This window comes from Lycorma delicatula, chromosome 12 (assembly GCF_047948215.1).
Source record: "Lycorma delicatula isolate Av1 chromosome 12, ASM4794821v1, whole genome shotgun sequence".
NCBI lineage: Eukaryota > Metazoa > Arthropoda > Insecta > Hemiptera > Fulgoridae > Lycorma > Lycorma delicatula.
In genome coordinates, this window is record NC_134466.1 from 16,372,622 (window position 1) to 16,396,708 (window position 24,087).

The window sequence follows — 24,087 nt, forward strand, 5'->3', positions numbered from 1 at the left end:
AAAGACAGTAGCATCATTTCTTTGTTTGGATTCTTTTTTTTGTATTTTTTGTTTGGGCTTGTTTGACAAATGAGTGCGCATTCCTGTTTATACTGTTCTTTTGTCTCAATATCATTGAACCCAAATCTATTTCTTATACCCAGTAGTGTCTAGAAGTTCACTTCCTTTATTATAGTATTGCTAAAGAAAAGTAGATGCTGCTCCTCTTCTTTTTGTTTTGTGAACTTCTGTAAATTTCAATACCCAATATGCATACTATAATCCTATCTGTTAACTAATTCTATGAAGAATAGACCTCAAACTAAATAATCTTGAAGTGATGTATGTTTATCACTGGTTTTTTCCCCTAACAAGTTTCATTCACAATGGAATGTCACACGTGTTTCTTGTCGTGGCACATTAGTTCGGCCCTTTCCTGAATTTCCTGCACCATTCTCTCAGAATCATCTCTTATTACATTATTACTGCAAACTACACACAACCGATAGTGGATCTCAGCTGCAGATATTCCTTCTGCTTAAAATATTAGTGATGATACTCCTGCCAATACCTCAAGAGAGCTGTAACAATTACTTCCATATTTCACTCGTGCAATACCAAAAACAAAGTGGCAACTGACTGTATATTTATGAAGGTATATTTATATTTAGAGTTCGTAATATTTGATTTAATTTGAAATAAAATTATTACATTAAACTTCGTTGATTGCTGCACATATGTTAACCTAGTTTGTTTGTAATACTTTACCAGAGGTTAATTTATAAATAGCCTACACATTGTGGTGAAAAACTGCTGAATATTTTATTTCCCGAGGCTGAAGCTAAACCTAGTCTTGAGCAACTCAGCAGCAATTAAAAAAAATCATATCTTAATTTAATTTTTCCTAGCAAAATGATGTTTCAAAATCAACACTTTGCTACCACGCATAATTTCTATGCAATGCTATTTAAAACTATTTTTTTTAGTTTTTAAGAATTGAAACCGCTGTTGAAAATTCTGAATTTGAGTTAAAAGCATTAGTCAGGATCCCATTTTCTAGGATCTAACATTTTGAAAATTTATTAATTATTATTACAGTTTTATAATATTTTATATATTTATTTTCACTTCCAGGCATCATCTTCACCTGGCACACCAAATCAAAGGGATAAATCAACTAGTGAGGAGGTCTGTAATCTACCATTTTATCTTCTTTTTTTTTCTGTTTGATTTTAGAAAAAAATTAATATTTTTCATAATAATTTTAGAATGTTTGATCTGTTTAGAAATATATGTAAATATATTTCATCATTTGTGTATATTAGCTTTTTCCTGGATGTTAGTATATTTTACTTCCCCCCCCCCCCCATCTTTGTTATTGTTTTTCTAAACAATTTGGTATGTGTCTATTTATTGTAAATAATAATTTGTTTCTCTCTGTGTACTTTTAATCATGAAATCTTTCCCCTAATATTTATGTCTATTTTTCTGTTGTAAACCTCATTATTTCCTCTCAATTCTTAATTATTATTCTTTATCCATTTGGCTACAATAATCTTTATAAATATTTTTTTTTTTAATCTTTATTTATTATATCAATAAAATATTAACCTTTAAGCAATAATTTGTAACACTAAGATTGTATTCAATAATAAATTTAATGATGTATAAATTTATCCGTTTATAGACAAGAGAAACTTGTAATAAAATGTTATAAAAACTCATTATTTTCTGCGTAATCCATTAAAATTAAGAAAATTTTGAGATCAAGTGTTAATTTTCTTTACTTAATCATTTTATGTTGGTTGGATGGATTAGGATTAGAAAAGTACTATAGCATCTGCCTAATATGTTGCCAAAAATATTTGGATTTAATCCCCCAAAGAGGAAAAAAGGACAGTATTTTTTGCAAATATATCAAATACTACTGATTTAGCCGGGGGAGAGTATAAGTTCAAAGTTTCTGTAATCTCCATCACTTTAACATGTCTTATTTAGTTTTGTCAGAGATTGATAAAGATAACATTCTTTTAAGAAATATGTGGTTTTCCGCTTTTTTTGTGTGAACGCATGTTCACACAAAACTACTTACCACTGCTGCTGTTTACTGCTTCCCACTGAAACATTACTTGCACATCTCTTTTTCCATTCATCTACATGGATGTGCTCAAATCATTGCAACCTCTTTCACTTGGTGATCTATTCTATTCTTTTTAATATGTCCTTTTCTTATTACTTCAATTCTGTTATTATTGTTATTGATTTTATTTCCTTCTTTCAATTTAAGACAAATTTCATTTCTGTTGGTTTAGACTTGATAACCATTGTAGTGTCTGTCGTTGTACTTGCATCCATGTTTCAGTACCATAATTGATATTTTGTTGAAACTAGTAAAATAGCCCCTTTTCCATGTTTTTATGTTTTATTTCTATTTTCTCATCAGTTCTTTCCGACTTTGGTTCCTTGATTCTCTTCCATATAATTAATCTTCTTACCTCTAATTTCTTTGCATTCATTTGTTATTCTTTGATATAACCATAAAGTAATTCTCTATACTTTATTACTATGGATATTCCTTAATTGTGATAGGGTTTATTGCTAATTATACGGTTTTTTTTCTATATATAGAGGTACATTGCCAACCACATAATTATCATTACATTTGCATATTATTATAATTCTATACATAATTTAAAGATTAAATTTTAACAATAATCGTTAATTTATTTTTAATTAGCTGGTATTTTTAACATTTGTATCTAAACTGATAATTTTATACAATTAACAGTCATTTTATAATAATTGCTGACAGTTAATATCATAATATGATTAGTTTGTTTCTAATGAGGTGTCATCAAATTAAAAAAAAATCCTGGAATTAATTTATTTTTCAAAACTGCTTTTGTGAAAAAGTTATAGAGTGACAAAAAGTCACTGACAAAAGACACTTAGTATAAAAAGTTATGGTACATTCCTTTAAAGTAGTTTGCTTTGCCAGCTTTACATTTTTGGCAACGTCTATAAAGTTGTCAGAAACATTCCTAGTGCCCGTTTTTGAAGATACCATCCTGAGCCATTTCATATTTATATCTTTTCCTCTTCAGATCATTTTTCAAGCCAGAAAACAAACAAAAATCAGCTAGTGCCAAGTCAAAAGAGTATGATTGATGCTCCAGAATTGCTGTATTGTATGACACCAGGTTCACTGTCTGCCCCTCAGGAATGAGTTCTTAGTGAACAATACTTGTGAATAAAAAAATTTACATTTCCTTCTCATATCCGAACAAAATTTCTGTGACTACAGATATGATGTTGATTTCCAATCTTAACGAGTGCTGTCGTTACAATGGACTTAACAACTCTGACAATGGATCACATACAACACAGTGTCTTATCTCGTGTTATGATCTTACTCAGAAAATGTTGATATTGATCAGCCATAGCGATGAGGTCTCCTACCAGTGTGATATGTGTTTCTTTCTGATCTACAGACTTTTTTTAATTTGTATTGACAAACTTGATTCACGTGCAGATGGTGAATATTATGGCAAATCCCAACAAATAATGTTATTTCTGACAGTTTTTATCACTTCAAACAACAATTTCAACACATTAAATATTTTCTTCATTTGTTGAGATAAGACCTTAATGCTATTAATGTCATCTTAAACACTTAACACAACCATCACAAATGTGTATGATGATTGTAAGCTGTTTGCTATTTGTCTGTACACTAGTTTAAGCAGTGTTAATTTCTCTAATTTTTAAGCAAAATGAAAAGTTGTAGTTTTTTTGTGCTATTCAGTTAATATTTTTCACTGTGACGTTTAAGATGCAAAATAAATAGCTTTAGTATATTGTATACAGAACAGAAAACATGTGATCTGACTATTTCATAATATTATGAACATACAAAGCCATAATTCTCCTTATACAGTTGCTAATTAAAAATGTACTAGGCGATTTCAGGAACTTTTTAAATCTATTTTGAATATATCTTAAAACTTAACTAAAATTAACATTTTCAAAGAGCTAATGTGAAGCAAAGTTGATTACCCATCACAGATGCAATCTTCACCTAACACAAATGTAACTGCTGATCTACATAACATCTGTGAATAAGTTGCTATTTAACTAATATATCTGTATACAGATTAGAGAGTTCATATAGTGAATATTTAGGCCTGCTGTACATATATGAATGCATAGCTGCAGTGGTACTATTTGGTGGATCATAATGTTCGTCATAAATCATCTCTTTACATATTTTTTTTTAGTTTTTCATAAAGTAGTTTTTTTAAGTAAAAAAAAGCCTGCTAATTAATTTTTTTTTATTAATGTGTCTCAAAAAAGTTTACATCTTTGATTTCTCATTTTATTAAAATTTGGTTGAAATAAAATCTTCTCAAAGCCACAAATCTTATACTGTAAGATGACTTGCCTTGACTTTTTTTTTTCATGAAAAGTTTTTTTAAAGCAAAACTTCAGTTTTATACTGTTACTGCTGACTATTTCACCTTATTCCACATCAGACAACAATGTGGCAGCTAACAGAAGTATATTCATATGTATTTTAACGCATTCATATCTTAAGTGTTATATACTAAAATGTCACAATAGACATGGATTTTTCTTATGTTTCAATATATTTTCTTTAATAAAATATAAAATTGTTGGTAATTTCTGTTTAAATAATTTTGGCTAATTTTGTCTTTGCTGTAAAAAAACTTCATTTACGTGCAAAATAGCTTGTTTTACACCAAAATGTTTGTTGAGTTTGCAAATAACTAATTTGATTAGTTGACTAAAATAATGGAATATACAGTACATGTAGTTGAATAAAATAATGGAATATACAATACATATTGTACGGTATTACATGACTTCCTCCCTAAGTATGGAGTGATCCTTGTTTTCACAAATCCTTGTTTTCACAACCAACAAACACACGTCTTCACAAATAACTAATCTTGTAAGCAAAGGCACAAGACTATTCTCAACAGTTGATTTTACTAACTTTCTTGTATCAGAAATAGGAAATAAGAAATAAAAGTGTCTTAAGTGGCAGATATGTTCATAATATATCTGCAATATATTAAAATACAATATTGTAGATATATCCTGCATCTTAATGTTGCAGAGATGAATTCTGCTAATTTAAACAAGCTATTTGGAAGATATTAGCCTGTAGTAAAAAAAAAAAATGTAATATTATTAATTGATTGATTAAAGATGCATTATCATTAATTTGGATATGGCTGTGAATTTAAGGACTGATGACCTGATTATCAGATTTTTTTTTATGAGCCTATTTGGAGGAATATGTAACCATAATATATTAACATTTAAATGGTGATCATAAAAAAAAATTCCTTATATCCTGAAGACAAGATCTTTTTCAGACAGGCTTACACATAATTTGTGAAGAGCTGCTATTATTGTGAAGATTATTTAGATAGACCATTTTACAATATTAAGTTTTAGAGTAGTTATCATATTTTTTTTTTTTTTAATAATTAAATTTCAGTTTATTGTATTACTAATGGCTAGTTTTTATTGTAAATGTATATCTTAAATTATTGAAAACTGAAGTTTTAATTTTTAAAAGTCCGCATATTATTCCAGTATAACAATAAAGACTGAATTTTTTTATCTGTGCAAAATTTCTACATAATTGGTTAGTAAGAGAATATTATAGCCAATCAAAGATGTAAACTTTTGTAGGACAAACTAAAGGGTGAGTTTGATAGTACATTTTACTTTTTTATCTTCCTAAAGGCAGGATTGATACTTATATGTACTGCTCTCAGCTGTTTGATAGAACTGTATTGTAGAATAAATATAATTTTATTAGGTGTTTATTATAGTTGTTACATTGGCTACATTCATTGTTATATATCCATTTTAAAAATAAGTTAGCATATTAAAAAATACTAGATTGGCTGATATATAAGATGACTGTTTTTTTTCCTTTTTACCAGCTGTTACGCAGTTTTTATTTTTTGTATAAGTAATGCAACTTATATAAATAAAAAATGAATGTATAGTAAAAAAAAATTGTATGGGCAAGTATAATTCTTTTTTAATTGTGTCTTTCTAGTTACAATTAGGAAGTGAATTTACCCGATAGGCATTTCTAATACCAGGCTCTTCAAGACCTGGCATCCCCAGCATTGAGGACCTAGCAAGGTCAGAAATTATCTACCGGTCAAAGTAAATTGTAGCGGCTTACTACCCTGCCCAGGACCATAACTACTTATAGTTGTACTTTTCTTAGCTACATCTTCGAATAATAGATTGAAACTTATTCCAGTAGCTGTTATACACTAGTTTTTGACATCTGATAACAAAATAATTGATACAAAATAAAATGAATTCATTTTGAGATGTTTATAAATATACTTGAAAGTAAGTTGGTAAAAATGAAAAAAAAAAGTTTAACAGTAAGAATTTTAAAATAATTTTTGTACTGGTCGTCAATAATGAAGTTAATAAAAAAAAAATTCAATTGTTTATACTTTTAAGAAAAATTTATATAAGTAAAATTTATAATTTCCAGGAAAGTGGCTGTAAGGTTTTTATATTTATGGATAAATATATAAAAATCATGTAGAATTAATCAGGAACTCAGTGTGAGCTCTCTTTCTTTTGCTTTCTAAGAGTTTTTGTTTTCTCTTGTGCACTGTAAGTAATTTTAAGGTACCAATAACACTTTCACATAGTTACTCAAATTCAAAGTTTAACAAGATAATTTACATTATTGATGTTCGTTAAAAGATAGAACAGTATCATTAACAACTTATTTCAGTACGTAACATTTCATAGTTAAGCTTTCATTCCAGACTTTGTTATTTTAGTTGATGTTGCAGTCAACAGTGAAGTCACATTAAAAAAAAAATTAATTATTATTAGAAATGTTTAAATATATGTTTTATAATTCAAAATTGTTTTTAGTGAACTGTTCTTTTGCTCACATAGGTTTTTTTTGCCACCTATGTTTAAATGTTTGTTTTGTTTTACTCTAGTTAGTGATTGTTTTTATAATAATGGTGCTGTTTCCCTAGAACTTGTGCTTTGTTGAATTAATATATGAAATCTATCATTAAAATATAAATCTCCAATTTAACAATCTCAGCATCATTAAACTACTTTGATCCCACTGGTTTCCGTTCATATATTTTCTGAATCTTCATACATTTTTTCAAATCACAGCTTAGTTCCTCCTGTATACAGCCAATGCATTATAATCTTTTTATTTGTATGATTTCACCTAGATGAAGGTCTGCCCCATCTACCTGCGGTTATAACTGATCCAAAAATCATCAGGTTTCCCCGCCCTTATGTACTTTCTGAACAGACTTTGCTTCAATTTTTACTGAGTATATTTCTTTTAAATTTGTGTTGTAGGATTATTTTGTTCGATGCTGTGGGAAATTCATTTGAGTTAATTTTATATTCAGGCCGATCTGGTATATTACATATGTGGGTGATGGATCATGCATTTATGTTTTTTTGTATTGTGTGTGTTTGTTTTTTGATTGCTGAACAACTGCTCTACTCTGCCTGTCTGCCTGACAACCTGTTAATACTGCTGCAACACGCTCTCCTATCTATTCTACTCTACTAACACCGTATCAATTATATTGTATTATAAATGTTTACATGTGTATATGACGTTCATATCAATCCATGTGTATTAACGTACGGGCCATTCTTCTCTTGTGTGGTGCTGCATTCTAAAATATGTATCGAACGAGTTTGAAGCTCAAATTAAACGGTCTAATAAAAAAAAGCATCATATTTAATACTTTTTGTAAGTATATAATGTTTGTAAATATTATATGTAATTAATATCGGCAGTGTTATTTTACTTATATTAGTGGGACCTTGTTGAAATTACATCATGCTTACAGGGCATGAGCAGGATTTAAACAAATTTGTGACATATACTACACTTTTTATCTTTTATTAATGCTACATTGCTGTTAGTATATGTATTCTCTGAAATATTTTCCACTGTAAAGCTTCAGAGTACTTTTTTTTAAACGTGCTCAGCTAATAATTGGATAAACAATGTATTTCATAAAAGATTGTTTTGGACTTTGGTTGTTTTATTGCAGAAAATAAATGTAGCAGTATTTTTTACTTCAGGGGTCAACAAAATAATTTTTTTATCTGTAAAACAACCCTTTTTCTGAAGAAAATATTCTGATATTATCTTTGGAGAAAATATGTTGTTGAAAGTAAATGAGAAAGTTTTAAAGAAATTTACCTTTAGAAAAGAAATAAAGAAATTTATTTACAGAAGGAGAAAAAGATAATGTTTGGAAATAAATTTAAACATTAAAAACAAAAGTTACATTGATATTTAATTATTGTAGAAGATTTGCTAGGATGCTTATAATATGATGTGATTTCCACATCAAAATGGTGTGGAAATCACCCTATACATTAGTATGGGGTGTGGATGAAATCTAAAACAAGGGAAAATAATTACATGATGGAATTTTTTTATGGTCCCAACAATATAGCTTAAGGAAGGATTTGGTTCTAAATATATTATAACTATTTATATTTATGTAAGTATGTATGTAGCTAATAATAAGGATAAGGAAATGAAATAGAGTATAATTGTGTTAAAAACAAAATAACAAATTTTATTGTAAAAAAAATTAACCACAAAACTAAACAAGAACGATTAATTAATAATTAAATATGTATAACTTTAACAGCTAAATTCATATTTATAGAAAAAATAATTGCTTACTAAATAAAGCAATTATTAAATAATAATTTCTTATTAAATAAACCTTATTAGAATAATCCTTTCTTTCAGAAACTTTTATCCAGTTTGGTGTTTTGTAGCAGTTTCATTACGTTGTGCTATGTAGAGTATCTAAAGATATAATTCTTAAAAATATAATTAATAAAAAAATTATTTCAAAAACTACAAAATAGAGTTTTGATAATGTATATGTGAAATATTTCACAATACGTGTTGAAAGAAAACATAGTGATACTAGTTTGTAGGCTTTGTTACGTTTAATATGTCAAGTGTAACATTTGATATTGTCAATTTTGTGAGCATTGTTTCAAAAAACTATATTTCTTAGATATCCACAAAGGTAAAAATCTAGCATTCTTAAGAATCTGGCGGTTGCAAGTCTTTTGAGAAATAAGTGATGTCCAAACAATTCTGTCTGTGCTTTCATAAAAACTATGAGAGATGGTGTCATCTTGCTGATAACCACATTCTTGTTGGCTTTTTTTTCTGGATGCTATAAACCGTTCAATAAAGTCATGATAAACTTGAACATCTACAATTTTAACGAATTATAAATGATAGCTGATCGGATATCGAATGTCAAACCCTAATTTTGTATCTGTGTATAATGAGTGTTTGTGAAAAGTATGAGGATTTTCACTGCTTGGTGCTCAGCCATTTTGACTGTTGATTTAACTGTCCATATAAAACCGAGCGTAAGAACTAAAATAAATGCAATCCTGTTTTCATTAACAAAATATTGGAACCGATGACAATTTGTAAGTGTTCTTCACAATCTGTTGATCTCATATAAACTGTACTCAGTTTATATGAATGATCATTTGGTTACAGTGGTTTTTCATTAGGTTAAAATTAATTGATTTACTGAGATTTAAAGAAGCTATCTAAAAAAAATAAATAAAAATTGTATAGAACATTTAACGTAAATTATTTTTTCTTAGGGATGTTAAGAAGGTTGTTGAAAATAAATATTAGAATTTATAAAAATACAAATAATATTTAAAAATAAAAAATAAAGAATGTGGGATGAGAATGCAGTTCATTGTTTTAACTAAACAAATAGAAATATTTTATATTTTAAGTAATAGTGTCTATGTTCTTATGTTTCTGTTGATTTTTTTTAAATACATAATTATATTTCTTAATCCTTCAATTCAGTCTGGTTTCCTTATTTGCCCTTTAATCCTTCTTCCTGCTGCGATGGATTATTTAACTTTTTCTTTTTAATTAATTTTTATTATTTTCTTCAATTACTATCTTTTTACATAATATATTAAAGCATGCTACTTATTACAGTATCGTCAAGCAGTTAATAAAATGGGTGGTTATAATCTGCAGCAGAAGCAGCGTTCATTCCTGACGTTTGGGTTCAGTGCTGGAAGTGCTGGTTCCGGTTCTCGAAGAGAAAGCCATGTAAATGTTAACGTTACGCCGACATCGCACGATCTAGCATCCGATACACCAGAGATAAGAAAATATAAGAAACGTTTCAACTCTGAAATATTGTGTGCTGCATTATGGGGTAATTAAAATTTATGCTATTTATTATAGATTTAATTATATTGTTTATTTTTTGTATCACCATACTTGCCTTGCTTAGTGGTTTACTGTGTCGTAAAAATGTTTAATAACTTTGATATTACTGATATCATTAGTAATATTGCCAATAGAGAAATCATCATTAGTACAAATTTGACCAAATCCTTTATCTTCGTCAAAATATATGAAAATGGGAATTGGCTGTTATGCGATAACAGGATTTTAATTCACATCTAATTTCAGATATAGTTACTTTTAAATGTGTTTATACCGATATTACTGGTGTTTTTTTATTATTGGGAGGTACCTTTTTTCTTTTCTTTTTTAGCCTCTGGGAATCACTGTAATTAATCACTGGATTAATTGGGTACCTGATAGTGAATACTGTCACGACTGGTTTTTCATTGATTTTTTATAACAGAAGCTCATTACCAAACTGTATTTTGGCTTGCAGTCCACGTGATAGTGATACTCGCGTTATTGAATTTTCAGTTTTGTTTTTTTTCAAAATCCACTTTCTGCATATGAATGAAATTTATTGGAACCAAAGAGAGCAATGTTAACTTATTACAAACGAGATTTTACACAAAAAAAATTAATTTTAGGAATTAGAAAGAATTGTCCATGGATTGTAAGAATTTAGACCAATAAAATATGGACTATAGGCAAACTGAAAACTAAAGCGTAGTGCCACATAAAGTTTGTAGAATAATTTTTAATGGCTTGCATAAAGAAACAGAGCAATAGAAATCAGAAAATACAATAAAATTAACTAAGAGAAAAGTGATTTACTCTCTCCTGCTTACAAAAGAGTTTTAGTTTTTTTGTAAGGGAGGGATAATGCTTCCAAAGATAATTATAAGGTTTTTTTATCAACATTTCCTGCGTGGGTAATTTACATATTACTATGCATGCAATATTGATTACCATATTCTATCTCTCATTTATTATTTAGCGTTTACACAAACTTTTTTCAGACGGTTATAGAAATTTCATTAAAGCAAACATTGATTTGCATGACAATGATGCAAAGCAGTAGTTAAGTATTAAAAAGTTTGAAATCATTGGTCTAGATCAGCGGTTCCTATCCTTTTCATTGCCACAGACTTCTTTTAGCCCATACTCTGTTCTGATGGACCGCCTAAATTTTGTCCCGATTAACATAGGTTAATTTAATGTACCCTCATTAAATACTTGAATAATGCAATGAATCAAACATTTCAAGAAGCGATTACATTAGAAAAATTAAAATCAAAATTACAATAGAATTTCCAAAGTCTGGTTCAATTGTAGATACTCAAAGTTGCAAATTTGGTACCTCGTTAAGTTTATTTCTAAAACTGTTTTTCAAGAAGACTAGAGCAGAAAATGTATACTCCCACAATTATGTTGATGCAAATGGCAGTAAGTGTTGTAAAACAGTCATGAAACATCTGGGTATATCGATCGTGTGTGCAATCAAAATTACGACCGGGTCATAGTGGGAAATACAATTATCAAACTGGAATCGCACAATAATTCTAACAGCTCCTCTTCTAATTTGACAGGAAGGCTATTTTTCTGTTACTATGAAGGGACTTTTCATCCTGTTATTATTTCCACTGCAGGATGGAAAATATTCCCTTAATTTTGATACAGAATACTCAAAATGTTCTTTTATGTTTTCAATGATATCGGACAAGAGTTGATCATCATTTACTGCAGCAAAGTCAGCGAGAGAGGAAAATGAATCAAAATTTTGATTTGCGACTTGGCGTAACCGTAAGTTTAATATTTTTATTGTTGCTTCAATCTTATCTTGAACGAAGAACACAGTTAAAGAGGAACCCTGAAAACTGGAACTTAACAGCATTTAAAGAGCTAAAAATATCAGATAAATAGGCAAGAAAAGCAAGCCAAGAAATGTTCCATGAACAAGCTTTAGAAAAATCAAGAAAAATCCTCACTTCGTGAAATCTGGTGCACCTTTGAACGAAGCAGCAAATGTTAGTTTTCATTTGACATAGTGCGGTGAAGATGCGAGAATTAAATGGCTGAGGTTTAATGAACTTTATTATTTTCACTGCATCATCAACAATGGATTTCATATAATTAGACATAGTACGAGAGGCCAGTGCTTCACAATGAATGAGTTAATTTCACTGTTGCCACAACGGTTTGAATGTGAACCACAAGACTGTTAAACTTTCCTGCCATAGCCCTTGCAGCATTTGTGCACACGCCGACACATTTATCCCTGTTAATTCCATTGCCTTTGATAAAATTATTTACAACATATACATAGCCACTCTGGTAGCATGTAATTGCACTGCACTGCAAAATAACATGTCTTCATAAAATTGTTATTATATTCATACTTTGCAGAGCATAATAGATTTGCATTGTCTGCAAAATATTCAGTTGATCACGCTTGTTCAACTAATGTACTGTTCACATTTTCTGCTATTTCATCTTTTTATTGTGTTATCTGATAACGATATTGAAGACACCTTCTTTATATATTTATCATCGCGTATGATAGTTATTATTCTCTTCACTGCAGGAAGAATTAGTTCTATTGCTATTGTACGTGGCTGTCTTTTAGCTATGACATGAACAATTATGTAGAAAGCTAGAACAGAATTTCTTATGCTCGTTTAGTTATACAAGTCTACTTCAAAAATATTCAGGTGTTTTATGTGCTCAGTTGCTATGTTTAGTTTGTAAATCTACCACAGTTTTTAAGGTTTCATGGACTCATTTGATAGAACTTCACTGCAAATAACACACTGTGGCTTCTCCTCCCTGTCTTTATCTAACACTTTGAACTCGATTATCAAGTAACGATCCAAATACTTTTAACCATATTTGTGAATTTGAAACCCTACATGAATTGCTGTCTTCACTGCTCCGATACTTTAGTGATCCTGATTTCAACTAGCAATCCATACTGTGAAATGGAAAATTAGCTTTAAAAAGTGTTTTGAACTTCTTTCTGAGAGAACAATTAAAGCAAGTTTGAAACCAACCACATATAGAACACGTCTGAATACTGGCAACTGGCAACAAGTACAAACAAACTTTATAATAAGATAGTTAAAATTGTTAGAGATGGGATGTTACTTTTGCTAACAAAAGAAAGCTGGTAGGAAAGAATGGGTTATTCATCTCTTAACTAGTAATCGTGACAAACATTGCTTTGTAAATTCTAAAGCTAGAGATTCTTGTGAAAAAACTAAAAGTATTCTTACAAACTGAGAACATGATAAATTGAAGTTTAAAATAATCTTATTTTGGAATTAAAATTATTTTTCTTATTAGTATTTTTTTTTTAGAGTCGATTCACTCCAAACCCTTTCAGGCTTACTCACAGACCTCAGGTTGAGAACCACTGGTCTAAATGAATTGAATTACAAGTGACTACTACATTGAAAAATAAAAGTTATTTCTGAAAAATCTTGTTTTCTTTGATAAGCCAGAACTTTCCAAATAGCCCTCATATACAAAAAAGTGAACAGAAATTTAAAAATTTGTTAAAATCATTTTTATATTATGACAAACACCATGAAATACAAAATGTCAAAATTAATAATAATAAGGTTCATAATATTGCACTTTTTTTTTATTGATTATTCTATTTTTCAGGTGTTAATTTGTTGATCGGTACAGAAACTGGATTAATGCTATTAGATCGCAGCGGGCAGGGTAAAGTATATCAATTAATATCACGTAGGAGGTTTCAACAAATGGAAGTGTTAGAAGGACAAAATATATTAGTCACAGTATCTGGTAAAAAGAATAGAGTTCGTGTTTATTACTTATCTTGGCTGAAATCAAAAATATTGCGCACAGATGGAGTTAGTGATGTAAGTATTTTATTTATTTTATGATTTCCTGTTTTGATTATATCAACAAAAAAATTCTTTTAATGATGTAATGAAGAATGATTTAGAAAACAAACTTTTTTATGTTAATAAAATTTTATGTAGCAAAAGATAAAAAAATAAAGTAAATATAAAAGTGTGTTTGTTTTGTGATATGGATTTGATTGGACTCGTAGGTTTTGAAAACCTTTGCTAATATGGTAGGGGGCTAAATAAACAGTAGAATAAGATATATGAATGGAAGGAGAAATGGAACTGAAGTGGTGACAAGATTGAAAAAGATAGGCCAGTTGTTGTTTCAAATATGTGAGGTTAGGAGCTGGAATCTCTTATTTGAAAAAAATATAATAAAAAATTTCAGAAAATTATAATTAAAATCAAGAGAGAATAATACAGCATATTGTTAACAATAAAAAAGTAAAAAAAAGGAAAGGAAAGAAAATTGATTAAACAAAATGTTAGAATATAATTATGAATAAATCAGAATATATAAAAACATATTATAAAGCCTAAGATAAGCTTCAAAATTACAAACCCCCAACCTTACTAATAACGGATGAAAATGGTAAACTGGCCCATAATGATAACGATAATGTGGAAATCCTAGCTAAATATTTCAACTCCTAAATTGCAAAGAACTGACAACTCCTAAACTTCAACACCACCAGAAAACATCAACCCTCCCACAATAAAAGAACTCCCAAGCACCGGATGAGATGAAGAATTACAAAGCAGTGGGAGAAGATCAGACTTCTGTAGAGATCTAGAAACATACAGGAAGTTCATCAAAAATTGACTTTCATCAACAGCTTGTCAACAACCTCAAAAGGATCAGTTCACAACTCGAGAAAGAACTAGGAGAATACCGGGGAGGTTTCAGACCCTGGAGGAGTCCAGACTAGATCATGAGTCTCAAGCTAACAGTGGATTACAACAGGAAAAGAAACAGAGATATGGTGATAATATTTGTAGATTTCAAGAAAGCTTATGACTACATCCACCGAGAATCCCTACTAAAAATTCTAGGACCACTCGGACTACACACCAAATTAATAAACATGATAAAACTAACCCTCACAAACACTAAGTCTAAGGTAAAATTCAAAGGCAAGCTCTTGGAACCATTTGAGATCAAAACAGGACTGCGTCAAGACGATGGGCTCTCACCGCTATCATTCAACTGCACTCTAGAAATGGTAATGAGGGAATTGCTCAAAAAAAAAACACAGACTGACAAAATCAAAACAAACTGTCTTGGTTTTGCTGATGACTTGGCACTACTAGAAAACAACAATGATGAAACCAAATTACAGATATTAGAACTTCAAATTATTGCAAATAAAATTGGCCTTAAAATATCATTTGAAAAGTCAGAAATTATGCCCTAAAACCAGCACAATTAAAAGAAGTAACCATAAATGGTAATAAAATCAAAGTAGTAACCCAATTCAAATACCTCAGAGAAATAATAACAAACAACCTAATCAAAAAAACATGAATCCAAATAAAAAGAAAAAAACTAGTTAAAGCTCAGAAGTTTACCTGATACACTTATAAAAAAAATGGCTATCAATAAACACAAAAATAAGATGTTACAACATAGTTATAAAACGAAAAGCCATTTATGCAGCAGAAACACTCTTGCACCTGAATGAACAATCAAAGACCAGAGAGAGTCCAAAAAATAATTGGAAGAACCTGCATCAATAAAAAGTACCAGAAAGATGGGCAGTGATGGATTATGCCCAACAATCATGTACAAAGAGTTGAAGCCCATCACTGATACCATGCGTAAACGGAGACTAGGCTTGTTTAGACATATCATGAGGATGCAAGATTCAAGACTTCAAAAACAACTAGTACAGTACAATCTCAACTCGAAAAACATCAAGACAGGATGCAGATGGATCAGAGAAATTAGAGAGGATCTCAAGGAAATTGCTCTTACACCACAGATAAGATTAAACAAGGAAATCAAGAACAAAAACACTTGCTTCACACTCACAAGAAAAAAAAATCAAATCACAAACATTTTCAACACTAGAAAGGGCACAAAGATCGGAACATATGAAAAAGTACTGTAAGGACCACAAAGCCCAAACAGTCCCATTGAAGAGACTTTGATAATGGACTAACTAAAGTGATCTTATACGGTCATAAAAGATGATGATAATAATAATAATAGTTTTAACCCTTTGCGGGCGGAAACCCGTATATGGGTCTCTGAATTTGACTGACTATTTGTCTTCACATAGTTATATATAAATTCCAAGAGATGGCCGGAGATTTTCTTTCATCATTTTGAGATGGGAATACCTGATACAAGGTGATTGCGAACCATTTTACTTCAGTTATCAGATGAGTTCAGTGACTGTGCAAATCTAACAAGACACGTCCATTATTTTTTCAAGTTTTTCGCTCATTTTTAAGTAATTTATTTACAAACTCTTCCTTCCAAAACTTCATTTTCGGCTTGCTTTGTTTGAATTCAAACAAAATTTTCAAGACAGAAATTCAGAAGGAAATGAATAAAAATATTTATATTATTATTATAATAAAATCATATTATACTATTCTCTGCCTAGCTGCACTACTTCAAAATTGCTGTCTTTATATTACCATCAACAGTACTACTTTTACTATTATTATTCATTGTCTTTTACGTGAAAAGAACTCAATGTAAAACAAAACCAAAATCATCACCTATAGTTTGCAAATTCTAGTGTGCTCAGTGAAACTTGTGCTGTTTTCACATAAGCTTTTTCTTACGAGATAATTAAACATTGTTCCTTAACCAGATTGGTGGCAGAATTCAGCAAAAATACAATTTATATATTGTTTTTATGCATGAATGCATGTTTTAAGTTACTTTAAATAGTTTTTTCATGAACCTATTTTTTTTTTTTTGGAAATGTCTTCCACCTACAGTTGTAAAACAGTTTTTTTTTTAATGCATTAATTGAAAATATTTCTCATTCAAACATGAGTAACTTGAAGTTGAGAATTTTTTGTTTTATAAAAAATTACATTTAAAAACTTATTAAAGATGTATTTAAGAGAAATTAAATTACTGTGTGTTATAAAAAATATGATTTCATAAAAATAATAAAAAATTGAAAAAATACAATGCATTTAATAGAAAAAAACATAACAATCAATAATCAAAATGTACATTTAAAACATTTAAAAAAATCTTTAATCAATACTTGCTTTAATGTTGATAAGTTGAACATCCAAAAAATTGGCATCCCACTGTATTTTTGATGATTCCACAATCAGAGGTATAGTTGCAAAAAGAAAATTCAAAATTTTAAATATAAAGGAGAATAGTGTTTCTCTTTAATCAAATAAATTAAGATATTTTTTTTTTTTAATAAAAATTATCTTTAATCTTTGTAAATAACAATAAAGCCGTCTTAAATTAAAGTACCATTTTTATTGAATTGTTCATTTATAATTTTAATTGAGCATATATAAATAAAATAGTTTAAATTTTTCAGTAATTTTCTTATTTTATTAGTTGTATACTTATTGTAAAATATGCATGATTATACAGGCTTATTAATAAGTGTTTGATAGTATTTTATTTGTACATTATGAATTTAATGTAAACCTAACTTCATAATTTTATTAATCTCTTTGCTATTGTAACCATCTACTTGAGCCAGTTGTTTCATTTCATTTATTTTATTTTGTAGTTTTTTTGTCAGTAATATAATTAAATGTTCTGTGTATCAAACTAAAATATGCTGTCAGTTTGTATTGATAAGGATAAAATGAAATGTGACTACATTTATTCCAGTTATATGTAAGTGTTATAAAATAGTAATTAATTTGGGATTGTGGAAAATGTTTTAAATCATAAAAACAAATTGAAAATTTGCTCAGAGATAATATAAATAAACAGCTTCAGTTTAAAAATGATATTTTACTGAAAACTGTTGCTGCCATCTGTAATATAAAAATAATAATTTTTACTAAATTTTAGTTTATCTTAGTAAAGAGAAGCACATGCATATGGGTGCTGTTCTATTTCAACCTCTGATGGACTATAAAAAAAAATACATATTGGCATAACAAATAATTTTATTACTAAAAGTTGAGTAGTATCTAATTTATTTTACTACATAATTGTCAAAACGATTGAAGCATTTGTCATATCGTGACACCAGCTTTCTGATGCCCTCTTCAAAAATGTTTGCCGCCAGTGAGGTAAGGTACCTCTTGAAGTTCTTCGTTGGGGGCAAAGTGTTGTCTACCTTACCATGCCTTCAATTCTTGAAAGAGATGAAAATCACTAGTTGCTGGGTCTGGACTAATACGATGGATGGTCGAAAACTTTCCACTTGAATTGTTTGAGAAGATCTTGCGACATGTTGGCATAGTGCAGTCGTGCATTATCATGGATCAAAACTACGCCGGATGAGAGCACACTTCTTCATTTGTTTTGAATCGCTCTGCGGAGGCGACATAAAGATTCACAGTAAACTTTCTTTTTTATTGTAGTCCTCTGCTTCCTAAAGTCCACGAACAAGACACCTTTATGTTCCCAAAAAACTGTAGCCATTGTTTTCCTGTTGCTCAGTGTCTGAACTTTTTGAGTTTGTTTAGAGAAGAAGTGTGCATCCACTGCTTAGACTGTTCTTTGGTTTCTGGTTTTGTCATACGGGATCCAAGTCTCATCACCAGTAACAATAGACTTTAAAAACTCTTTCCCCTCATTATCATAACTTACTAAGGCTGATGCCATTTGCTGCATTTTGTGATCATCGCTCAACATTTTTGGAACCCATTGTCCACACAGTTTCTAGTACCCTAGGTCTTTAGTCACAGTTGTGTACAGAGAAGATCTTGAAATTTCTGGGATTTCTGCAGAAGGTTCACTTATTGTAAATCTCCGTTTGTCATGGACAAAATCATCAATACGCTCAAGCAGGTGTACAGTAGCGACAGACTTGCATCCTTGCCCATCTTCGTCATGAACATCGTTTGCCCTTCTTTAAATTTCCTACACCATTCCTGTACATTACCATCACTGATAAAGTTTTCACCATACACCTGGCTCATTCTGCGATGGATTTTAGCAGTGCTACAGCCTTCTGCTTGCAGAAAACATATCACACTTCACAACTCACTTGGCGGGAGCATTGATCATAGCAGCCGTTTTCAATTGGTCGTAGCTCAGCTCAGACTGATGCAGTGGAGCTGGCAATGCCAGAGGTTGTGGTGGGGGGGGTGGCTCAATCGTACAACATGTAGACCTGGCTCTCACCTATCTCTTGTTTACTTAGATACACAATTGGAGATTGAAAAAAACAGCCGTTGTATTTTTGTTTATTTTTAAATAATTCTTATGATTATGATACTGTCAGAAATATGTTAATGTAACAGTTTTATCAAATTTTAGCTACTTCATACAAATGTGTTTTTCTTTTTATTTTAATAATTGTTATGAAGGTATTTTGTATGACGCACTCTAAATCATTTATTTATCAATGAAAATTCTAACTGTCGAGGTTTTCAAGTCGCCTAGCTTTGATTCTATAATATATTCTAGAAGATACTTATAAAGGCATCTAGTTGAAACTGCAAAAAAAAAGAAATGATAATGTTAAATTCCACGCACAGGAGCTTGGAAGTAACACTCATAAGAACGTTTACCTATAGAATGAATTGATGAATCAGCATAAAATTTTATCATAGATAATCATATTGAAAACCAGTAGCTTGTAAATGAAGAAAGCCTTGAACTACTTCACATTTTCATTTTCAGGCATCTTAAATGCTCAGCAAATAGTATCACTTAATCATCATATCAATCATCAAAATGATACATAGAATAGAATAATTCAGTATCCTCTGTAATCACTTGTTAATTCCTTCATTGGATTGTTATCTATGGTACTGAAATGATCAGTAATGTAATTAATATCTTTGTACTAGCAACTGGAAGAAGTATCCTCACCCTTTTTAAGTTAATGAACTCTGAAATCTACCTACTTATAAATACATCTGAGTTATCCACCTGAAAGATTTATAATTTAAACATCAAGCAAACAACTATTCTCAAAAGGTAATTTGACTCCAACGAATACAAAAAAAATAGTTTAATGTAAAGACCAGAAAGATTAAATGCTTGTGAAGTAAATACTCATTGATAAACTGATTTTTGTTGTAAATTAATGTAGAAGTAATCAATTGGCATTTTAGTTAGTACGTATATGTATATCCTATGAACAGTTAGTTAATTTTTTTTTTTTTTTAACTAAGATCTAGCTTGATTAAATGGCAAGATTAATATTAAAGTCTTAGCTAAAAATAATTTATATGAAACAATTTCTTAGCTGACTTAGAAAAAACTGTTGTTACAGTATAAATGAAGAAAAAAACATTTACAGTATAGCCCCAAAGATTATGACAAATTTAATCTAAGGGGCATTTATAAAAATAAATGTAATGATTTATTTCAAACCACATCATTCCGTAAGAGATTTCTGTAGTACTTTAGTCCAAAAAAAATTAATAATATATTCTCCAGTATAATAGACATATAACTTATTAAATAAGCATAGCATGAAAATATAGAAAATAATATCCAAGTAATACAAAGAAGTAGAATTTTTGGAATATATTTTGTACATAAAAATAAATTGATGGAAGTTTGTAACGGTCGATTGCTAATTGTATAAACCATGTTTGCAGTTATTATTTACTTTCAAGAACTTTTTGTTATACATATTTAATTTAACTTTCCCTTTATTAAATATTTTTTATTTTGTGAAATCAATTTTATAATGAAAATAATAAGTTTTTATTAAAATTTACAGCAAGTAGAAAGAAGAAATGGCTGGATTAACGTTGGTGACCTTCAGGGAGCTGTACATTTCCGTATTGTTAAATATGAAAGAATTAAATTCCTTGTTATTGCACTTAAAGATAGTATTGAAATTTACGCCTGGGCGCCTAAGCCTTACCACAAGTTCATGGCATTTAAGGTATTTATTTATAAATAATAAAAGAAATAATTCTACTTGGTAGTAGTTAAGATATACATCTAGATTTTTAGAGGTTCTATTTTAGCTGATTACAAATGAAAGAACCTAGCAAAGGGTTACATAACTTTCCCAGCTAAGCCAGGAAAATTTTGCAATTTTGGTTATCAAGAAAATTAAGTGTGCAAGTAAATACGGGAGACATTCAGTAATTAAAGAGATAAATTGATGTAGAAATGAAACAGTTTGTAGGAGGAGTTTTGTACTTTCATGACTTTAGGTTGGCATCACAGTGATGAGCTAAGAACAACTGACTGATAAAAATTGTTTTGTTTGTAATCTCAATATTGCATTTAATGATGGCGTGTCCACTTAAAGTTTCCACATTAGTTGAACAACGTTCAGTGATCTGTTTTTTGCTTTCTAAAGGTAAAAAACTGGCTAAAATCTTTTCTTGAATGATTTTACAGTATGGTGAAAGTTGTATTAACTGCAGAAACTTTTATAAGTGGGTAGAACAGTTCAAAAACAGTTTAACCTCAGTGACTGACGAGCAATATCCTGGCCGGCCAGTTGATGTATGTCAACTCCTTCGCTTGAAACCCACATTGACGACCTTATTCGTGAAGACCAACATATTATAGTTGAACGTATAGAAGAAACAGTTGCAGTAAGTGTTGGCACACCTCATAATGTTATCGGTAACAAGATCAAGTACAGCAAAACAAGTGCAAGGTAGGTCCCAAAAGAGTTAACGCAACAACATAAGGAAACAAGACTCAAGGTGTGTACAGACTTAAAAGAATGCTATGAAAGGGAAAGTGATCCTTATCTAAACAAGATTTTAAGTTGTGATAAAACTTGGGTTCACCATTTTGAACCAGAGTCCAAAAGACAAAGCATGAAATGGAAGCACACCAGCTCACCTGTTCAAAATAAATTCAGTGGTTACTGCGGATCTCAAAGAAAAGGCGTGATATTACTACACGACAATTCTCACCCTCATACCTCCCAGCTTACCCATGAAACTATTTGAAAAATGGGTTGGGATGGGAGATACTACCACATTCTCCCTACAGTCCAGATTTGGCTCGCTCGGATTTTCATTTGTTTGGTCCACTCAAGGAGGTATTAAATGGAAAAAAGTTCAGCAAAAATGAGGAGATCAAAGAATTTGTGGGAAAGTGGCTCAAACTAAAAGACAAGACTTCTTTATGTTAGGTATAAAAAAACTAGTTCATTGTTGGGACAAGTGTATTAATACTGGTGGGGATTATGTTGAGAAGCAGTAAGAGTCTTGTTTTGTAAAAATACACAGTTTTTTCTTCATCAATTTGTCTCTTTAATTATTGATTGTACCTCTTAGTTATATAAAAAAATTATCTACTCTGACTAAAATTTTTAAGTATCGTGGCTGAATCTCGCCACTCTTTTCATAGATTGTGACTAAAATTAAGTGGCATCAGTGCCGCCCCATATATAGGAAATAATGTGTTAAATCTCATCCAAATCGGTCCATCAAGTCTGGATATAAAGGCCAACTTGCATATGTCCTTCATGTTTTTTGATTAGAGTGTCGTGCAACATCAACATCTAGAAAAGCTCCATCATGAAAAATTTGATTCGGTTAGCTTCCCTTATAAATTATTCTGTGTAGTGTAAATATAACTGTGTATCTAGGAAAGTAAAAAATCTACTGTTGTATATTTAAAACCGTAAGTAAAAGAGTAGTATGTAATAATTTTTACACTCAATTTTTCAAATTAGTTATAATTAAGCCTTTCAGTAACAAATTTTTATAGAAATATGCAAACCCTGTTGAAGTTTTGTTAGAAAAAAATATTATACACTTCACTTGACTCATGTGATCATAGTTTATGTAATAAGTTTATTCCTATTTCAAGATATTTTTAAATCATTTTGTCTTTTTACCTTCACTTCCGTACCAATTTTATATACCTCTGTCAGTGACTGCTGAATTGTTTGTAATCAGCCTCATTTAGTATAAAATTCAAAGGGCTGAGATATAATGCATACTGATACATAAAGGGAAAAGAAATTGCCACGCAAAGGAGAGCTGCAGCCATCTTGTAGTTTAATTCTCCTTCTACTAACACTCCAAAACTCGACCCATGCCTTCTCATTTTGTCAGTCACTATTGTTATGGAGTCGAGTAAGCCTGCTATGTCAACACATCTGAAACAACATGCAATAATTAGATTTTTAACAGCAGAAAAAGCAAACGCTAGTGACATTCATAATTTTTCAAAAAGCCATTTTGATTAAAATGCTGTGAGTAGATGGGTGATAAAATTTTATGCGTTAGAAACTCGTAAATAAAATATTGAGGATGAACCTTGCAATGGTCAATCAGTTTCTATGACTTAACGAGGTGGATGAACTGATTCAAAATGACAAATCACATCACCACCCAGATACACATATCAAAAGAATGAGTAGGACACAGTATTGCACAACCGTTAAATCTGTCTGTGATGGGGGCCATGCATTCATCACATGCAACCTAAGCCTCTTCTGAAGTTGAAATTTGAACAGATTTCACTTCCTTCATACTCAATCAAATTTGGTGCCCTGTGATTAAATTATTAATTTATAAATTTCATAAATTTGTTTATTTGACAGTTTTCACTTCTTTTTGCAATTAAAGAAAGATATTAAGATTATTCTTTTCACTACAAATGATCAACAGAAGGACGTCATGCATCAAGGAAAGACCGCCAACATTCTTCATTAACAGAATCAGAAAACTTGTTCAGTGTTGGAGAAATATGTTAATGTGTTGTTGTAAATAGTGACTAGATTGAAAAATAAATTAAATCTTCACAGCAAATAAAATGTACTTTGTGCTGCATTTGTTTCATTTGACTGTCTCTTTTCGTTTATTAGTAGTGGCGACTGTACATTCCAT

At 30.1% G+C, this 24,087-nt stretch overlaps 1 protein-coding gene across 8 annotated transcripts in view; it reads left to right on the forward strand.

Annotated features, from left to right (window-relative positions):
• Positions 1-24,087, forward strand: part of msn (serine/threonine-protein kinase msn) — a 162,231-nt gene that overhangs the window by 101,298 nt on the left and 36,846 nt on the right. For 6 of the 8 annotated variants that reach the window (XM_075380291.1, XM_075380290.1, XM_075380296.1 and 3 more), the window contains 4 exons: positions 1,114-1,167; positions 10,061-10,286; positions 13,928-14,148; positions 20,994-21,161. In XM_075380291.1, coding sequence (XP_075236406.1) covers positions 1,114-1,167; positions 10,061-10,286; positions 13,928-14,148; positions 20,994-21,161 — 669 coding nt within the window. The remainder of the gene's footprint in view (positions 1-1,113; positions 1,168-10,060; positions 10,287-13,927; positions 14,149-20,993; positions 21,162-24,087) is intronic. The other 2 variants (XM_075380294.1, XM_075380295.1) reach the window with 2 other exon arrangements.